At 46.0% G+C, this 18,866-nt stretch overlaps 2 protein-coding genes and 1 long non-coding RNA gene across 3 annotated transcripts in view; 1 reads left to right on the forward strand and 2 right to left on the reverse strand.

The window, feature by feature from the left end:
• HOXC10 (homeobox C10) overlaps window positions 1-5,185 on the reverse strand; it is a 5,322-nt gene extending 137 nt beyond the window's left edge. Inside the window, exons 1-2 of the mRNA XM_090055984.1 lie at window positions 4,266-5,185; window positions 1-872 (exon numbers count right to left, since the gene is read on the reverse strand). The exon at window positions 1-872 is cut by the window's left edge and continues 137 nt beyond it. Coding sequence (XP_089912110.1) covers window positions 595-872; window positions 4,266-5,040 — 1,053 coding nt within the window. The 5' untranslated portion in view covers window positions 5,041-5,185 and the 3' untranslated portion in view covers window positions 1-594. The remainder of the gene's footprint in view (window positions 873-4,265) is intronic.
• Window positions 5,186-5,212: 27 nt separating this feature from the next.
• Window positions 5,213-8,308, forward strand: LOC149860840 (uncharacterized). Its single transcript, XR_016443343.1, has 3 exons — window positions 5,213-5,429; window positions 7,811-7,950; window positions 8,175-8,308. It is a non-coding gene; the product is annotated as an uncharacterized LOC149860840 (long non-coding RNA).
• Window positions 8,309-15,803: 7,495 nt separating this feature from the next.
• On the reverse strand, window positions 15,804-18,778 carry HOXC11 (homeobox C11). The gene is made up of 2 exons (XM_090051884.1): window positions 17,777-18,778; window positions 15,804-16,463 (listed from the first exon to the last, which is right to left on the reverse strand). The coding sequence occupies exons 1-2, from the start codon at window positions 18,450-18,452 to the stop codon at window positions 16,231-16,233; spliced, it is 909 nt and encodes a 302-aa protein (XP_089908010.1). The 5' UTR covers window positions 18,453-18,778; the 3' UTR covers window positions 15,804-16,230.
• Window positions 18,779-18,866: the final 88 nt, after the last annotated feature.

The raw sequence follows: 18,866 nt of genomic DNA on the forward strand, positions 1-18,866 counted from the left end.
TTTTATTTTTTTTCTTAAATATATGGTGGATAGTATCACTTCATTGGAAGAAACTGCATAACTACAAGATGTGAGCATGTTCCCACTTGAATGTACAGACACTTATATGAAATTCATCTTTTCGTCATTTTATTGTACAATAGGCAGACTACACTAGAATAGGAAAAGCAAACTTTCAGACTCGTCTATTATCCTAAACATAAAATGCATAGAGAAAGGTCCTTCTGGTTTCTTTTTATTATTATTAGTTTCATTTTGTGCTGCACGTAAATAACTTAAAACATTTTTATAAGCTGGTTTTTAGCAACCATCTCAATCTTTTATTTTACATAGAAACATGGATGCAATATATATTCTCATGCTTATGCCTCTGCATCTTCGCTCTACAAACTGTAAATACCCAAATGACTTGAGGTCCTTATTTTTTTTTTCCTTCCTTTTTTTTTCCCCCTTTTTTTCCCCTCTTTTTTTTTTTCATACGCATTGCATTTATACCCAGAAGAAGAAAAAAACTGCAAAGGTTTCCTTCTGTGTGCCCCCTCTCCACCACCCCACCCCGGCCCATCTTTCTCCCTTAAATAGCATTGAACACACTCAGGTGAAATTAAAATTGGAAGTCAGTTCGCGAATTCGGTTCTCTCTGTTCATTTTCTTGAGTTTCATCCTGCGGTTTTGAAACCAGATTTTGACTTGTCTGTCTGTCAGGTTAATACTCTTACTAATCTCCAGGCGGCGCTCACGGGTCAAATACATATTGAACAAGAATTCCTTCTCCAATTCCAGCGTCTGGTGTTTAGTATAAGGACACCTTTTCTTTCTTCCGCTCTTTGCTGTCAGCCAATTTCCTGTAGTGTTTTCTGCCTTTATATCCTCTGTTAAAAATAACATTATCGTATAAGTATCCGTGGAATAGGAAAGAGAACTTACCAGGCTAAAGCTGTGTATTTAATGATTTCTTTATTGCTTTCCTTCCTTTTTTTTTTAATCAGCTTCTTTTGGTGCAAAAGAAGCATGGCTTGCACAGGGGAGGTGAAAAACAATGTCTTGGATTATTTGGGGGGGCCCTGAAACTTAATTTGACCTTTCTTTTTTATTATTTTTAATAGCCAATAGGTGTCAGGGACCCTGGCCACATCGCTGAATGGATCCACGCTGTGTGCACCTACGAGGCGGCAGCCCAAGCTCTCACCCACTCTAACTGCATATTTCAAGTAACGGATATCTTAGTGAAATGCAGTTGCTTTTCGGCTTTTCCACTCTTCCGAGCTGGAGGGATGTCCACACGTCAGGCATGTCAGCAGAATGTAATTTTATGAAATTGCTCATGGCTTCAAGGGGGCTACATCCAGGCTTGAAGAGTGGGGGGACTTTTAACCACAGCGGTGTAACTTTGCTAAGTTCTCCGTAGGCGCTTTGCCCTCGATTTCCCCTACACCCACACCCGCTCGGGGTGCTACCAGCCCATCATTTGAGGCTAAATTTGAAGAAGATGGGCTGAAAGGTTTGGCACATTGAGCCTTTTTTTTTTCTCTCTCTCTCTCTCTGGAGGAAAATCTACTTCTCCCAGATGCTAGGAGGATTGGGAAGTGTACCAATTGCATTTGTCCTAATCATCCTCCTGGAAGATCTTTGCCTTTCTGAAGCATGTGTGCCAGATAGGTATATTCTTAGGCAGCGGCATTTCTTCCATACACACCCACACACTTATCCACCCCCCACCCCACCCCACAAGCTCTGTATAAAGGCAAATGCATTTCAGGCGTTCACCGATAAACACAGCAAATACTTCGGATTTGAATTTGGTCTTGAGGAAACCCCTGGCATCAGGGGTCGACTCGTACTTATGCCTAAACTACACACACATGTACATACGCAGACATATACATATGCATCATATATATACACACACGCACATACATACATATATACATATGCACATGCATACATATATATATACACACACTCATATATACATATGTATATATACACACACACATACATACATAAGTACATATACACATGCATACATATATACACATATATACATATGTGTATATATACACACACACATACAGATAGATAGATAGATAGATAGATAGGGGGTATGTATAGTTTAGGCATAAGGCATAAGTACGCATATATATAGGCATATATAGGTCTATATCTGTATGTGTCTATATATAGACACATATATATATCTCTATCTCAAAGGAAAGTGATGCCTTCTACCAGTCTGAAAATCCACTCGCTGCCCTATTCCTGCCAGTGTCAGAAATTTCGTCCGCTGGAAATAGGGCTAATAATAAGGATGAAAAAAAAACCCCCAGACAAACAACACTTTATTTAACCAATTATGCCTTTCAGAATGAGCTGGCTTGAAATGCCCCTTTCCTCCATGTTCGAAGTTCCGCTTCCTTGTCATTGCACCTAGCAATTTCTGGCTACAGAGTCTGGCTTTCCAGCGCTCTCAAAGACATTGCAAAATATCTTACCTTGTGCCTGGATGAATATACACACAGATTTATATCTCAGGCTCAACAGAAACGAAACATTTAGCTACGCAGGAATTGTTTAAACCCGGAGATCCAGAAGCAAACCAAATCCGCTCCCCAACTAGCCGTGAGCTTTACTAATGGCAAAAGCAATATAGCCCTGTTTGGCAAAATGCACAAGTCTCCAAACCCAGGACTTTTCCACGTACACATCCATTTTGTTTGAGCTTCCCATCAATGCTGGAGGTGAAGCCTCTTCCCCTTGTTTCATGCTAGTATTGTTGTTGTTATTATCATCATCATCATCATTATTATTAGTTTGCCCCCATTGCAACTGAAAGCCAAGATAGTCTTTTTTTTTCCCCCCGTAGGCAAACTCCCACCAAAATTGCATCCTGGCGTGCAAATACAAGACGCTGGGAGAAGATAAGTTTGCTGGGCTTTTGATAACCTTGACTTTGTGTTTTGTGGAATTGCAACTCCGCTGTCAGATAAAATAATTTGCCATTGCGTGCGGGATGCATTCAGCGCGGCTTTTGGGGAGGCTGGGACTGGGGGAGTGTTTTGGGAAAGGCCAATTTGTAAAGGTGATTTTGCAGGGAGATTTCTTCCACGTGAAGCACAGAGGACGTGAAAGGTTTGTATGTTCTCCCCTGGCAGCCCATACCCGGGGCATGCATGCATGCGTGCGAGGATACACACAAAACACACGCGTGTCTCTGTGCGAGGCTACATATTTCCTGGCCATATCTCCCTCTGCTGCTTGCTTTCTAATTATACTACCAAGTCTTAGACACAAAAACTGTGGGAACCCCGAAATCACACCCAAAGAAACCAATCCGTTTACTTAAAGCCCTCTCCGCTTCCAAAACCATTTAACACTGAGTATTTTGCTGCAACTTTTCAGTCAAATCACACAAGACATCTCCTTCCTAACCTGGAAGAAACACTTCAATCCATCTAAGTGGCTCTAATATCTCTGAAGATGAAGAGACCCATGTATTTCAAGCCATGCACACTCTCCACAGTGAGAGTCAGATCAGATGAATGAAAGCCTCTTTCCACAGAAACCCAAACTTAAGCCATCAGCTCAACACGTACAAACATTTTTCGCCTTCACAAACCAGATCTCCATTCGCCCCCAAAAATGAGAAACTAAGAATTAAAAAAAAAACCACCCCGCTTTTCACCCCTTCTTCCCCCAAAATAGCGAGCGTCAAGCAATGAAATGAACCGCAGCACACAACTCCAGCCTCAGCTGTTTGGCAAGTGAAAATATGACCCGGTCCATATTCTTTTCGACTCAAAGCATTTGCAACTGGGCGAAGCAGAAGAGTGGTGGGAAACCATCTGAAGACACACCAGAAAGCAAGCCCTGGCAGAGAAAACGGCCCCGAAACGACAAGAGCTTTTTGCTTGGCAAACTCAGTGCCATCTTAGCCCAGGATAAAAGCCACCTCGTCTAATTAAGCGCACGGCTCCTTGCGAGTCCACACTGAAATAAATACCGGCACTCACACACATCCTCCAAGCAAGACGATGCGCGTCCAAAGCGATCCCAGATCCAGCTCTCCCCCCAGCCACCCCCAGTCCTTTGCAGTGTGCACCTCTGGATTTTACAGATCAAGTGAGGGGGGGACAGGGGGCTGGGACCCCTCCAGACAGCACCCCCCAAACCTCCTCGCGAAGTTTGCAGGGGGCGAAGCCACCCCTTCCTCCGCTCGCCTCCAAGCCTGCGGCCAAGCCAGCTCCTGATCATGAACGAGTCCTTACCTTTCGTCTCATTGTCAGAATTGTCAGTGCTGGTGTCAGTGCTTTTGTTCAGCTCCTTCTCTGGCTCCGAGGGGCCGATTTTGGGAGCGGGGGCACTTTTTTCGGTTTTAATTTCGTTGGTGGCCGTGTTCTGAGGGTTGTCTGTTTTGGTGTTTTCGGGGAAACTCACTTTAGCCACGGGTGGCGGTGGAGGAGGCGGTGGAGGCTGCTCCAGATGCTCGTTCCTTGGATTCAGACTCGCCCTGGATTCAAAACTTGCCTCAAACTCATTTGGATTGCTGCAGTTTGGCGTCTTCTCCATGGAGGAATAACCTTGGCTTGTTCGGTAGTAGCTGGGCACGGGTACTTCATGGTCGTTTAGGCAAGAGTCAGGCATTTGGTTGGGGTAGAGGGCTGTCTCTGTGGCATTTTTTGCCCTTTTGTCAGCGTTATACATACAGCAAACATTCTCTTCCTTGACATTGGTGGGGAAGGAGCAGGATGGGAGCTGTCTCGCAACAGGTTGCTCGATCCTGTAAGTATTTTTGGGGTCACACCAAGTGTCTAGCTGCGACAGGTAAGATGGATAGGTGTTGAGAGACAGGTTAGCGTTATTCACCTCGTCTCTTTTGGAAAGAGACGGGATAAGTCCACAGTTCCTCATCACTCCACAGCTGAAATCGCTTCCAGGCTGCATGTACATCCCTTGGTTAGAGGAATAATTCTCCCCTCTACAGGTACCGGCCAAGGAGTCCATCAAAAACGAGTTAGAAGTCACATTGTTGGGGCATGACATTTTCAGAGAGGGCTTTTAAAGAGGAATACTACAGCCAGGGGCTGACATCTTTTTTTTAGGGAAAAATATCAGCACCATAATTATCCACGCATTGGTCCCCACCACGTGACGCCCAGGCCAATGAGGATTGAAAATGGCCTTGATGATTCAGACGCCGATGACGTCACAGGGGTCAAGTTGTTGGGAGCGCGGAGAACCAACGTGGAGCAACAGCGACATCTATCAGCCCGGCCGGGGTAGGGAGCCGGGGACCTTCACGTTGAACAAAGGAGCGAGCCCCCTTCGCTCCGGTTTGTTTACCAATGAGCCAACGCGTGTGCACGGCAGAGTGGGGGCAAAAAAAGGAAACGACCGGGCAAACACAGGCAAAGTCAAATGCCAATAAAAAGGTCAGCAAATAATCAACCTTCCTTTGCCCCCCACCCCATTTTCCTCCCCCCACCCCTTGTCTCTCTCCCCTTCTTCTCCTTTTATTTTTTTTTCCCCCCCATCCCAAAATAAACCCACTTTCTGGCAAGAGGCACAGACACTTCCCCAGCCTAAAATGAACTTTCTTCCCTCTCCCCCGCCGGGCGCCTGCTACTTCCCCGCCCCGAGCAAAACTTGCCATATTTTGAGTTGCTTTTGGGGCTCTTGAGGGTGGGTTTTGCTTTCCATGATTGTCATTATTTTGTTAAAGCTAAGGTTGGTGTGGGTTTTTGGTGCTGGAGGGGGGTTATGCATGGGCTCGGGGTGCCCCGCTTCCAGGCTGGAAAGGCAGGAGGATGGAGGCATCTGGTTTGGTTTGGTTTGTTTTTAAGGTTGTTTGAAATCAGAAAGGGGGGGAGGTTCCTCGCCAACCCTTGCACTGCTCTGGATTGTGTCTCTGGTTCCCACCGAAATCCCAAGCTCTTTAGGACGGTAAGCAGATTGTGCGAGCGCTCATTTCACAAGGAAAGAAAATGAACAAGAAAGAAAAGCAAAATAAAAGCATCTTCTCTTATTTTATCTCCCCCACCACCACGCACACTTTTTTTTTCCCTCCCCCTCTGCAGCCGAAGTGGAAGAGACTCTGCAAAGGCAGGTTTTTTTAATTATCCCCTCTCATTGTTCACTGCCTTAAGTTTCTTTGCTCAAATAGTATCTCCAGCGCTGGGCACGGATCTTGCAAAATATCTCGTGGGGAGAAAGAGGAGGTCAAATTTGTTCACTGGGATCGATCTTTAAACAGGAGACCACTTCAGGGGGATTGGAAGAGTTTTTTCCACCCCCCCCCCTCTGTCTCCTCCACGACACGAAATAATTACTCAGGGGGAGAAAAACCCCGAAATCCAAACTATATTTGCCCAAATAGCTGCAATTTCCAAATTGCAACGTCTCGGTTCGCCTAGGAGTTGCTTTGCTTTTATTTTTTGCTTTTTTTTTCTTTCTGCTTGATTTTGAGAAGAGAAAGTGTCTTTCCTGTCCATTCCTCCTCGCTCTTTTTATGCAACACTTTTCCTGTTGTGGGAGTTTGGGGGTTGTTGTTGGTTTGGGTTTTTTTTCCTTCCCCCGCCTCCGTGTTAACGATCTTACAACAAGAATTAGCACCCCAGCCAGGAGAGCATTTTTACCGTTGTCTTTTCGCTCTTGGCTTTATTGGGCATTTTGGAAAAGAGGGGGGAGAGCAGGGAAGCTGACCTGGGGGTGTGCGTGAGAGTGGTGTGCGTGGGTGTGCGTGTGATTTTTCACGACCACCGGCGGAAACCTCTGCTTGACAAACCCCGGGGCTGAGTGAGGCGAGGGCTCGGTGTGGAAGGGGAGTGGGGATAAATAAAAGGGAAGAAAGAGGCGACCGAGCAAAGCTGGGGTTTCAAGATCATTACGAGCGATTGGAAAGCCACACGGGTTCAGAGTCACTTTCAAGGGAAGGAAACGCCAGCAGAAATAAATGAAACGCCGCCTTGGCTGGCAAAAAGGGGGGAAAGACCCCAAAAGCAACGCATTGGGAGGGGAAATAAAAGTCCCAGCTGCAAGGGGTGGCGGGGGGGAGAAGTGGTACTGGACCATTTTACGGTCTCGGTGTTAAAAGCACGGTCCTGTGACGTCTGGTAACCCTCTTTCCCTCCAGCCCCCTCGGCTTTAACTTTCAAGGGACTTCCGAGCCTGCTTTCCGCATCCTCAAGTGCGCCCCGGTGCCTTCTCCTAGGCCGAGGAGGCTCCAAACTCCGTAGGACGATTTTGTCTCCCCCATATACAGCGCAGTAAAAAGCTGCAGTCGCCATTTGGTTCCCCTGGAAAGCTATTTGCGACTTTATTGCCTCTATTTGTGTTATCTGCATAGGTCTCTTTAAAACAGTTTGATAGAAATCGTTCCGGTTTATGATATCCAACGAAAATCCCACATCATATTTATAAGCAAAGGATAAAACTTTAGTATGGGAACCAATATTTTCTCATTTATAGGTGATGAAATTAAAGACCAATGCAATTTGGTGTTATATTGCTCCATACCCCCCCTTTCTCTCAGCTTCTCCCCCCCCCCCACCCCTACTTCTACTTTATTTTTGCAGCTGATGTGGTTCCTCAATAATTTATGCTGCTCACTCAAACATCTACACATGTGCATTTTTGCGACACCAACAATTTGACCTCATAGTTTCCTGGATTGTCTGCCTGAAGATTAAATGTGTTTTGCTCTATTCCCCCCCCCTTTGCCGCGTGTTCCTGGGCTTTGGTCGCGGGAGATAGGAAGGACTTTGTGTGAGCCCCTTGGACGTGAATAATTTGAATTTTTGGTTCTCCTTCGCAGGCTGCTTCGGCGAAATCCCAGCCCCACGCAGGCTGCTGGAGTGAGAAGAAGCTGCTGGAAAACTCCTCTTTTATGCACGTGAAAATGTTGTGAATATAAAATCAAGATTTGCAAGGGACCGGGCATGGCGCTTTATAGGGGTGAGGGGGGTGGGGGGACCAACACAATCCATTTATGCAAATATTTGAAAGCTGTTAAAAGCTCTTTTAAAGCCAGGACCGGAAAGCCAACTCAGAGAGTGGCAGCCACGGGTGGTGAGAGGGGTGGGGGGGAACCAGTTTCATCATTACGATATTGGAGTGTATGTAAACCACAAAAAAAAAGCTTTAGCACTAAGGGATTATTTTTTTGTCTTGTCGAGGAGAAGTCGCTGCTACTCAAGAGCACGGAAGAGGTTTCCAGGAGACGGAATATTGTTTAAAGTTAAAAATAATTAGAAGTATGATAAACATGGGTCATTAATGGAAAAAGAAATAAAATTCATCAGCTTAAGTAGAACCCCCGTTGGGAAAAATGCTTGTCTCTAATTACAGAAAATAAATACGAACAAACGCTATTAAAACTTAAAAGGAGAGCGCCGAGATGTGGGAAGGACTTTAATAACCTCCTTTGAATTTTACACACTTTTAGCAGAACAATATGCAGGCTGGAGAGTGGCACACACACAAAGCACGCGCCTGGGGGAAGTACACCTACGTGCCCTGCACACGCACACGCGTGGCATTATATGTTCATAGACACCATCCTGTAAGGGGGGTGGGGGGGAGACACCGTGGACATTGGAAATGGTCTGAGGGTTTAGCTTTATGCAAGTATATAAGTCCCACCAAATATAGCTGCCTCCCTTTCTCCTGCGTGTGTGTGTGTGTGTGTGTGTAAAGCCAATTGCTAATGTTTCTCTATTGTCCTGGCTGTGGGATGGTCCTTTCTGAAGGGCCAAAAGGCAAAGAATTGGCTTAGTATATCCCTCTAAAATCAGCTTTAGGCGCTTCCTTCTCTTGCCTGCATGGAAAAAGAGGCAGAAACCCTGCTAAAAAGCCCCTTTCCCCCTCCCTTATCCGTCCAAAACGCATTTAAAATGCACGTGGAGACTATCCCCAACAAAGACCCTCTCCAACTGGCGCATAATATTTTACCTGCCTCCTTTTCAATCTAATTATTTAACAGTGAGTTATGCCCAGAAAGTGCCTCTTATGTCCATTGCCTTTTTTTTAACCAACTTTTCTTACATTTTTTATGACGAACATTCATTTTTTTTTCGCTCCGAGGAAGTATTTGATAGCAACACTTTAATGATTACCTTAAATTTGTATTTCTGCCCGGTATCATACCCCCCTGTTGTAGCGGAAATAATTCTGATTTATGGCAAAGTCCACTGGAGTACAATAACAGCGATGCAAAAATAAAACCCACGCCTTTATATGTTGGCTTAGAAACTGTAAACTATCACCGCAAGAAATCTATCAAACTTTACAGTCCCTCTTATTCCGCTTCCTTCTTTCTGAGTAACTTAAGTCAAAGAATTATGGAATGATATTATGTTCCTTGAGGTGGTATTGAAAACGGTGTTCAAATTTTCCTACCGCCAACATAGCCGTCTTCAGACATTAATATACGGGTTTTACTTTGCCTGCCTTCCTTTCCCTTTGATCAAGAGGACGAGTTTTGCACAGGGCGAGTCGTATGCTAGCACGAGCCGCGCGGGGAGCGACACGAGAGCATTGCACCGGGGTCCTTGTTAAAGTTGATTCAGCCAGGCATTTTTTCCTGTCATTTTCCCTCGATATGACACCAAAAAAAATCGGGTCTGGTCCCATCCAGAGCTATGAAGTCCAAGCGGCTTAAGCATTTTTTTTTTTTTTAAATCTTCCCCAGCAAGCAGCATTGCTGGCTTCAGGTCGGAAAATGGTGGCATTTTATTCCCGCCCCAACCCCCAGGTACAAGATGACTTTAAACGTGTTGTGATCTTTAATGTCATTGACTTGTTGGGGGCATCTGTGGAAAAGGGGAAGCACTGGGGGCGAGAGGAGCAAGGCGAAGAGCTGGAAAAGAAGTAAGCGCGTGTGAAAAGCTGCGTAAAAACTTTCGTTATTTTGGGGAAAAAAATCCCCCCAAATTCTAGCTGGGGAGGTGGGATTTGTCTTTTCTTCCCCATGGGGCTAGTAGCCTGATATTTTGCTGGGGTTATTCCATGAACCTGCTTTAAGTGCGTCCATATAAACACGATTGTTTCAGCTGTAGCTCTCAGCCTGACCCCGCTAGGAGACGGAGCAGGGGAGATCCCGAAGTCCGGTCGGATCAGGGGCAAAATTAAAAAAAAACAAGGAGTCTCGGAATAAACCTGGACATGCAAGAGGTTTCCGCCTTTGTGGTGTGGGAATAAACATGAGAGCTGGGATAAGGGCTGTTTTATTCTGCTCGACTCCGCCAGACAGGGAGTTGGATATACCGGAGAGTCCGGTGCGTTGCAAAAGGGCAGACAGCAGCGTGCATGCATTCACAAATAAAATGCACACACAAGACTCTCCATCCACTCCGAAGCCTGGACTATAATCTGGAAACACTTCCATTTTCTTAATGACATATTGTTTGCAAGCCGCAGCAGAGGCGAGGGCCAGCCATTTGAACACTCACTTGTACAGTAGCATACGGTTCATATCAGACGCCTTTCTCAAGCAGGCGCTGCAGAAGGCCATTAGGATGCATCACTTCATTCAAAGGAAGGTATCCCTTAAACTATTAAAACCAACGACCCCCCCCCTTTCCAACTTGTAACACAGAAACAGTTGTAATGTTTGCATTCAGTCTCTCCCCACCTCCCCCCGAATGAATCAAGTTATTTTTATAGGGCTCCCTCCGCAATCTGCTCCGTTTTAATCCCTCGACTGAAGATATTAAAAAAAAAAGGCAAAGAAAAGCCAACCGCCTCTTATGAGGCTGCAAACCTCATTCTTGCAGTTGCATGTGGTAATTTCCAAGTTATCAAAAGCAGAGGGACGTGCTGGGAGCTACCAGATGCTGCAGAGTTTTGCCCCCAACTTTATGAAAGGCCTTAATGAGACGCCATTTTGGGGGGGGTATAATACAAGTCATGTTTTCATATTTGCTTTGATAGCAAAAAAAACAGGAAGAAAAAGAAGCGGGCAGCTCGAGAGGGCCAGCCAGCCAGAGCCGTGCGTGGGAATGGGGCCTCATATGGCTCAACTGAGCTCTCAAAATACTTTCCCCAAAGTTAGTTTTTCTCTCCCCCCCTCCCTAATCTGGTTGTCTTTTTTTTTTCCTTTTGCCTCGTGGCCCACACTGTATTTCAGCAGCAAATCCTCTCCTGTCCATGTAGCAGAGCAGTCCGTGCAGACAACGTTACAGCTCCCTAAGACAGAGAGGGCTAGGGAGTATTTATTTACGTGGTCACAGCCATGGAGCTCCGTCGGGGACAACTAGGGCTCCCATAAAAGTTCCTCGTACCCCGGTCACTGAATTCGCCCTGGGATCCAACAGGCGCAGATTAGCTCAACTGATGGTCGATTCAAGTCCACTTGCCAAAGCCACTGCCTTTGTTCTTCGGATTTTCTAATCCCAGCTTTGCCAACGTCAACCCCGGGAGGAAAGAGCAAAGGGGGAGAGGAAGGCTTTCCCCTCCCCGCTATTGTCTGCAGGTCTTGCGGAGCTGGTCGACAGACCTGGTTATTCCCAGGCCACCCAAAAACACCCCCAAAAGAGGGAGAATTCGCCCTTAGGACGGGGAGGATCACACAGTCAAGTTTATGCTCCTCATTTCCAGTGCAGGAGCTGCTGGGTGTGCGTTTGTTTGCCTGTGTGCTGGGGGTGTGTGTCTGGCTGCATGTGTGTGTTGAATGCACGGGTGTGCGTGGATTCATGTGTGTGCCTTGCTGCACATGTGTGTGTTGGGTGTATGGGCAGTCTGCGCATGCCTGGCTGCACATGTGTTGCATGCATGTGCGTGATTTGGGGGTGGGCTGTGTGGGAGTGCGTGCCTGCCTGCACATATGTGTTGCATGCATGCATGTGTGTGGGCTGCATGGATGTGTGGGCTTGCCTGCACGTGTGTGTTGCATGCATGCATGTGTGCGTGTGCTTCGTGCGTGGGCTGTATGGGTGTGCGTGCCTGTCTGCACCCGGGTTTCGCATGCGCGCGTGTGTGTGTTGAGTGTGTGTGCTGTATGGGTCGGCGCGCCTGCCTGCACACGTGTGTTGCCTGCATGCATGCGTGCGTGCTTGTGTCGGGGGTGTGGGCTGTCTGGGTGCGTGTGCCTGCCTGCACATGTGTGTTGCATGCATGCATGTGTGTAGGCGCGCATTTTAGCCCTGGACGTGAATGTGCAGTTCTTTAAAAAAAAAAGCAAGCAAGCAAGAAAGAAAAAAGTAGTAAAAGAAGCTCCATTTTTCCTGCAAAAGTGGAAGAGATCTGCTCTTGCAAGGAAGCCCGCTTCAAGGAGGATTCCCCCTACAAGAAGCCAATTAAAACTATGCCCCCTTCTCTGAAATATTGCACAACAAAGTCACCTGGATCGGCTGCCAACACGCTGGGTAGGAAGTCCAAGCAGGAATAAGAAACAGGTTGGCTTGATGTGTTTGTACGTCACACGGAAAGGTCCTTCGTAATTAGTCTGTGTGTCATTAACGTAGCAATACCCCAAGCTCCCCAGCCTATGAGGAAGCCATTCATTGTGATGGACATGAGAGGTAGGAATAAAGTTGTCTGCTGGAAAGCCCTAAATGCGTGCTGGGATTTTTTTTTTTAAGGAGGGGGGGTGTTTAAAAAAAAAAAAAAAAACTTGTAAAAGTTTTATGCCAAACAAAGTTATAAAAACTTTTCATGCGTTGAGATATCAAAAGGTTTATAACAATAATAAAGCGCGGGCGCCGGGCGTGTGTTAAACCTCCTTCGAAATGCATTAAACTCCGGGCGGCGGAGTTAAACATTAAACGTTGTAGACACCGGGTTTGGGTCCGAATTAAGATGGGGGGGTATCCCCTTCACCCCCCCTCACCCCCCTTTCTCTCTCAGGAGGCGGAGCCGGCTTAAAGCCCAGCGACTTTCTGATTCCGCTGTATTACAAAAGGGCTAAAGGTGATGGACTTGACTTTATTGAAGTTCAAAGACATCATATATTCACATTTTTCTTCCTGGGGGATCCCTGCCTCCCCCCTCCAGGCCAGGGCCATCATTTCGGGCTACAAAGGGCGCTCGGCCTTTTAGCGCTGAAGTGTGAAGTTCCCTTGAAAGAAAGGGGGGAAAAGATCCCCCAACCCACAGCTCGGGACCATCAACATAAAAGCTGGTGGGGTCTTTTTGTGGTTGTGTTTCCCCCACGGTGGTACCCAAAGCAGCGCTGCTTCCTCACGTAACCACCCCCCACCCAAAAAGGGGGGGGGGAACATTAACAGGCTTTTCCTACATGGTACTGCTGTTTAATGCCGCTGTAAACTCCCACATGGTCTATAAACTTGGGTTTTACAACTCGCATTCCATTTTAGCTGGCGAAAACTTTGAACTAGGCCTCCAGTTTCATTGTGCTGCAGTTGAACTGAAGACATGGAAAGGGAGGGAGAGAGAGAGAGAAAAAATCCCCAGGCAGGACACCCTTATTTGTTTACTATTTACTGCGGAAGTCTTTTCCTATGGCCAGACGGGGTAATTAAGAAAAATTAAGCTCTTTAGTGCTGCAGTCTTTATTACAATGTCTAGACTACTCGCTTTTGTCCGGACAGCCGCTGCTGTTACGGGGTATTAACTGCTATTTCTGACCTGGCGATAAGCACCTTATTGCATCTCTAGTTGGTTTTCCTAACCTTGGAAAGGGTTTGGCAAACACTCATTAAAGAAAGGTGGATTTCGAGGAACAAAGCAGACTCTTTTCTTGGCCAGATCTTGGCTTGGCAGCTACAGCTGCCCAATGTACGGGGGGGTTGTTTTTATTTTATCCCCTTTTCTTTGATTTTGCTCTGTTTTATTTTAAGAGATTTTTATTTTGCGCAATCGTGTTGCATTGCACGGCTTTCCCGTTGCGTTGCAACTCTCTGCCCCCCCTTTTTTAGCAAACCATTCTCCCTCCCCTTCTCAAGCTCTAAGTTCATATTAGTATTATTATTTTAAAACATGCCAACAAAAAGGCCGAATTGCTGCCAGGGTTTTTCCTCCCCCCCCCCTTCTTTTTAGGCCAGAAGCCTCCACGCTTCAATAGCGGCGAATTTGAAACATAAATACAAAGAAACTCTCTTTTTTTCCGCCCCCCCTCCCTTCCATCTAAGCCTTTCTTCTCTTCCATCTCATTTAATAAGAAACATCCCCGGGAAGATCCGCCTTTCAGATTATATCATGGCGAAATGAGGATGGGTCTATCATGCAAAAGCAAAGTTGATTTTGTCCTCTGTGTGCGTGCGTGTGTGTGTGTGTGTGTGTGTGTGCATGTGCAAACTAAGCACATTTTTGTGGGTCCGCCGCTGTCACATAAAAATCAAGAGACACCATCCAAGTGTTTTGGTTCAACGGAGCTATATTTAAAAGCAATTATGAGCATTTTACAAGAGCGCTGTCACTGTATGGGAAGAGGATGTGTTGCTGCTTTTTTGTCGGTCCGCTCACTTCTTTTTCCGGGCCACCTCTCCTCCCCTCCTCCAGCTACACAAGTCCGCAGCAGCAAGGCAGGGGCGCTGGGACTGGGAATAATACCATAAAAGACAAATACCCCCCTGGCTCCTTATATTGACATAAAACCCCCAGCACCCAACCCCTGCCCGGCATCTTCTCCCTTTGTCCTCGCAAACAAATTGGGCATCTTTAATACACTCAAAGGGGCCTGTAGAAGGAGGGGGGGGGGAGAGGAAAAGTCACTGAGCCCACCTAAAACTGCACTTCTGCTTCCAGTGCCTGGAGGTTGAACTTGTTTTCCTTTAGCAGGAATTTAAAGGACTTGACTTTGCATTTGTGCTTTGCACGGAGAAGGTAGGTTTATCCTTGACTTTATCCTTGCTCCGGGGGAAGGAGAGTTTCATTCATTTGCAAAAGGGAGGAAAAAAAAAATCTAGGGATGGTGCTCGCACAAATGCAAAGAAGAAGCTGGGGTGGGGGGGCGGATTAACTACAACCGGAAAACATCTGGAGCCGAATAATACCCAGTCGCATTACTGGGCCGACCAGCTCCTATAAATTTCAATTCGCTGATGGAGCCGGGCTCCACAACAAACGCCGAGGCTCCGGATTCATTTGGACCGCCCGAGCTTGCGAAGAGCCACATGAATATGGATGATGCGAGCCCCGCTCCCATCCAAAAGCGCCCTGCTAGCGTCTCAAGTCCTAGAGCAAAGCCTTACCCCACATTGACCGCAACGAGGCTTTTTAAGAGAGGAAATACCAATAAAATGGTCAAATAAAATCATAATGTAGAACAGCTTGCAATGTCTTTATTTGCCACAGAAATGTCACAGAGTTTCCCGGGGATTCACTTTACATACACAAAGATTTACTTATTAGTATTATTTTAATTAATTTTTTTTTTTTTTTACTCTTTTCCTTTTCCTCTGGTTTGCTCTTTGTCTCCCAGATCCGGAACAAAAAATGCATTACGAAATGTATTTACAAACAATCTCGAGACAGTTATTGCAAATGTATTGTCTTCTGTATTTCCTCTCCTCCCTCCCCACCCCGCCAAAACATGTACAAATGGGTCTGCATAGACTATATATATTATATATATGTATATACACACGCCCAAATATATGTGGATATATGTGTGTGTATATATATATATATGTATATAAATATATATATATATATATATAAAGATGTATAGAGAAAGGGGAGGGTGAAATGAAGTCGTTCTGTAGCTGGACAGGATATTTAAATTAGGTCTCGACAACAACCCTTGGCATGTATAAGCACGAGAGCACAAATGGGTTGTGCGTATGTGGTTGTGACTAGACACACACATGTGTATGTACACACACAGCCTCGCACACACTCAGCCCCCCCCGCCCCCCCGCCACCTCCCTCCCTCCAAAATGCAGGCAACTAAATCAGATAGGGAGACTGGCCGGTCTTGAGAGAAGACATAACTGCATCTTTCAGGCATCATCAGAGTAACACAGCACTGTGGTTTGATCACATGGAGAGAGGTGGCGAAATAAGAATCACGCTAAAAATAAAAAAGAAAACCAGAATCCCAATCGTCTGGACAAAACGTTAAATAAAAATGTTCATGGTTTCCAAGTCCTTGACCGCTGTAGGGAACTGAAAGCATATTGATCTCCTTTTGTTACTTGAAACTGTCCCAGACATACAAATATAAGTAACGAAAAGGCTCAAACTTTGCTTGTCGACTCAAAAGACAACCCATGCTTGCAATGGTCCTCCTTAATACAGATACACTTCAGCAGCAGAGGGGAGTTAAAAACAAGTTCACAACAAGGGGTTTCCAGAAAAATACTGCAGCCGGTCTCTGCTTAATTTTTTCTCTTTCATTCTTCTGTTCTGAAACCAAATTTTAACCTGTCGATCAGTAAGATTTAGCATCCTAGACAACTGGAGCCTCTTTTCTTTGTTTATATAGACATTGAAGAAAAATTCTCTTTCTAGCTCTCTTATCTGGAATTTCGAGTAAGGACACCTCTTCTTTCTTGTACGGGGAGCACCTTAAAGGAACCAAAAGGGAATGTAAATACTAAGCGGGAAAAAAAAGGAAAGAAAGGAAGAAAAAAAACACCACCACCACCACCACACAGACTCATCTCTGGCTCAGATCACACGGACAGCGGGCACACACATAGGGAGAAATGCACTGGGTCATACATATTCGCCACACTTTAGGCTTTGCCTATTGTTAGTAGCATGCAGAGGTGAACTCAGCTGTGGCAGGAACGACCTTGTGTGATCTCAAATACACTTCCCCCTGCCCAGGATTTGGGGCCAGAAATATAGCGGGTCAAAACACCCTTTGGGATGGTAGGCAACAATATATCTCAACAGGCTTCAGGGAAGCAGAAGCTGCTGAAAAACACACGCTCACAGCCTGCAAATCTGTTCTCTGTATAGAAGCAGCAGGAGCGATGCTGGGGTTGTATGAACTACACACGAAGGTCCGCATAAGTTTTTGATTATCTCCAATACCACTCGCCACACACACCAGAAAAAAAAAGAGAGAGAGAATCAAAGTAAAATAAAAGGGAGCATCTGAACAGCAAAAGGGATGTATTGTTTTCATCATGGAAGCGAGGAGGAAGGAGTGGGGGGAGAAATGCAAGAGGTCTCAAGCAGCACTAAGTTTAAGAGTTGCTGGGCTCCAGCTTGGCAAATACTTAGCGATTTCTTACAAAAGAAAGCAAGACGTGCGCTCAAATGCCCCGCTTTGCCCCAAAGACAGCAAGCCTGAGACCTCGAGAAGCAGCGGTGCAACCCCAAAGCACACAGAAACACAGACACACACACAGACACAAGCAAGACCCGGACTGAATTAAAAACGTTGCCCCCTTTTGCCATCTACCTCCACACCCCTTGCAAAATATATATTTCTATCTCTATCTAAATATATATAGGGGAGGGGAAGACTCAGCACAGACTTTTAATTAAAAAAAACCCACCCTGCATGGATCTTAGTGCCTGAAAGAAAGCCCAGGAAGCTAAAAACAGTGTTCTGCCCAATTGCTTTTTACCCTCAGAGGCCGGGGGTTCAAATCCTTTTAAAATGCTCCCGTAAGTTCATGATCAAAGTTAATATTTGTCACGATGGTGTGCTTTTAAAATTTCACAGACTCTAAGATACTGTGTCTGCGTCTAACATCCCCATTTTTTCAAAGAGCTTTCCCATCGTAAAAATTCTTCTCGTTGGAAGAAAGAGCTTTGTAGGTTATAATAAAATCCTTTGAATGCTTATAAAACTCCACATAAAATTTGACCGACAAAACATACGGGCTAGTGCCTTAACCTTTCCATTTACTGCTCTACCTACTCGAGTTGCTGTTTTTGCTGCCTTCCTTGTTGACAGAAGAGGACGAGGCTGAAGACCCTGGGTTTGTGTTCTCCTCTTCATCTTCCGGGTCCATGCCCGGCTCTCCTCGGGTTGACAGTGCATTGGGCTGGGGCTCGGACTCCAGCTTGCTCTCGCCCTTCTGCAGGCAGGTCTCGGGCGGGTTCTCCGACCCGCAGTAGGCATTTTCGAAGAAGCGGTCAAAGCCTTGGGGCAGGACAGTGTTTTTGTTCATGCTGGAGTAGAATCCCGTAGCTGGAGGATGGTTGGAGCTGGGGTGGTGGTGGCTGTACACGCTCTCGTTTTTCATTAGCATTTCGGTCATGGTGGAAGGCGGGATACATTCCCTGTGCATCAGATCTTCTGCGGAATAACACGACGCGTAATTGCTTCTATGGTGCCATTTACTAGAGGGGTCTAGCCCGTAGGAGACCTCTCGAACTGGCTGCACTTGCGAGAGGTTAGTGGAATAAGGGTACGAGATTTGGCGAGAGGGGGCCTGTGGCAGGAAAGATGACACAGTTGAAAATTCAGGGACGTAATAGGTGCAGCTGGGGAGGTAGAGATTGGAAGCGCAACCTGCTCTGTCTCCAAAGTCAGCGCTCCGCTCTTTGCGCGACTGAGAGCAGAAGTTTCCTAGGTTCACTGAGTTAAACATCTTTCGCCTTTTCTTGCTCCTATGGCTAGATGTTTTGGATCCGATGTGCAGAGGGGGAAAAATTTGGGGAGGCGAGATGACGCGCGATCCGTCTTAGTCGCTCCAAGGAGCACGTGATCCAAAGTAGATATTGTCATATATCAGTTTGGAGCACTTAGACGCGTAGGAGTGGTTGACTTAGGTAAGAACTCAGAGGTTCAAACGATTGGTTTTCAAACACCGCAGAAACATTATGAAAATCAATCGCAGATTTGTATTCATTTTCTTCAAGGCACACCCCTCGTTCAGCATTTCAAAGCAGAGGGCGAGGACGAGGGGTGGCTTGTGAAGTTTTTTTTTTTTTTTTTTTTTTTTTTGCTTCTTCCTTCCTTCCCTTCCCCAATTTGGATTTTGCTTTCTATTTTTCCCATGGTT

Source organism: Crocodylus siamensis, chromosome 6 (genome assembly GCF_052110815.1).
Source record: "Crocodylus siamensis isolate JL-2025a chromosome 6, ASM5211081v1, whole genome shotgun sequence".
Taxonomy (NCBI): domain Eukaryota; kingdom Metazoa; phylum Chordata; order Crocodylia; family Crocodylidae; genus Crocodylus; species Crocodylus siamensis.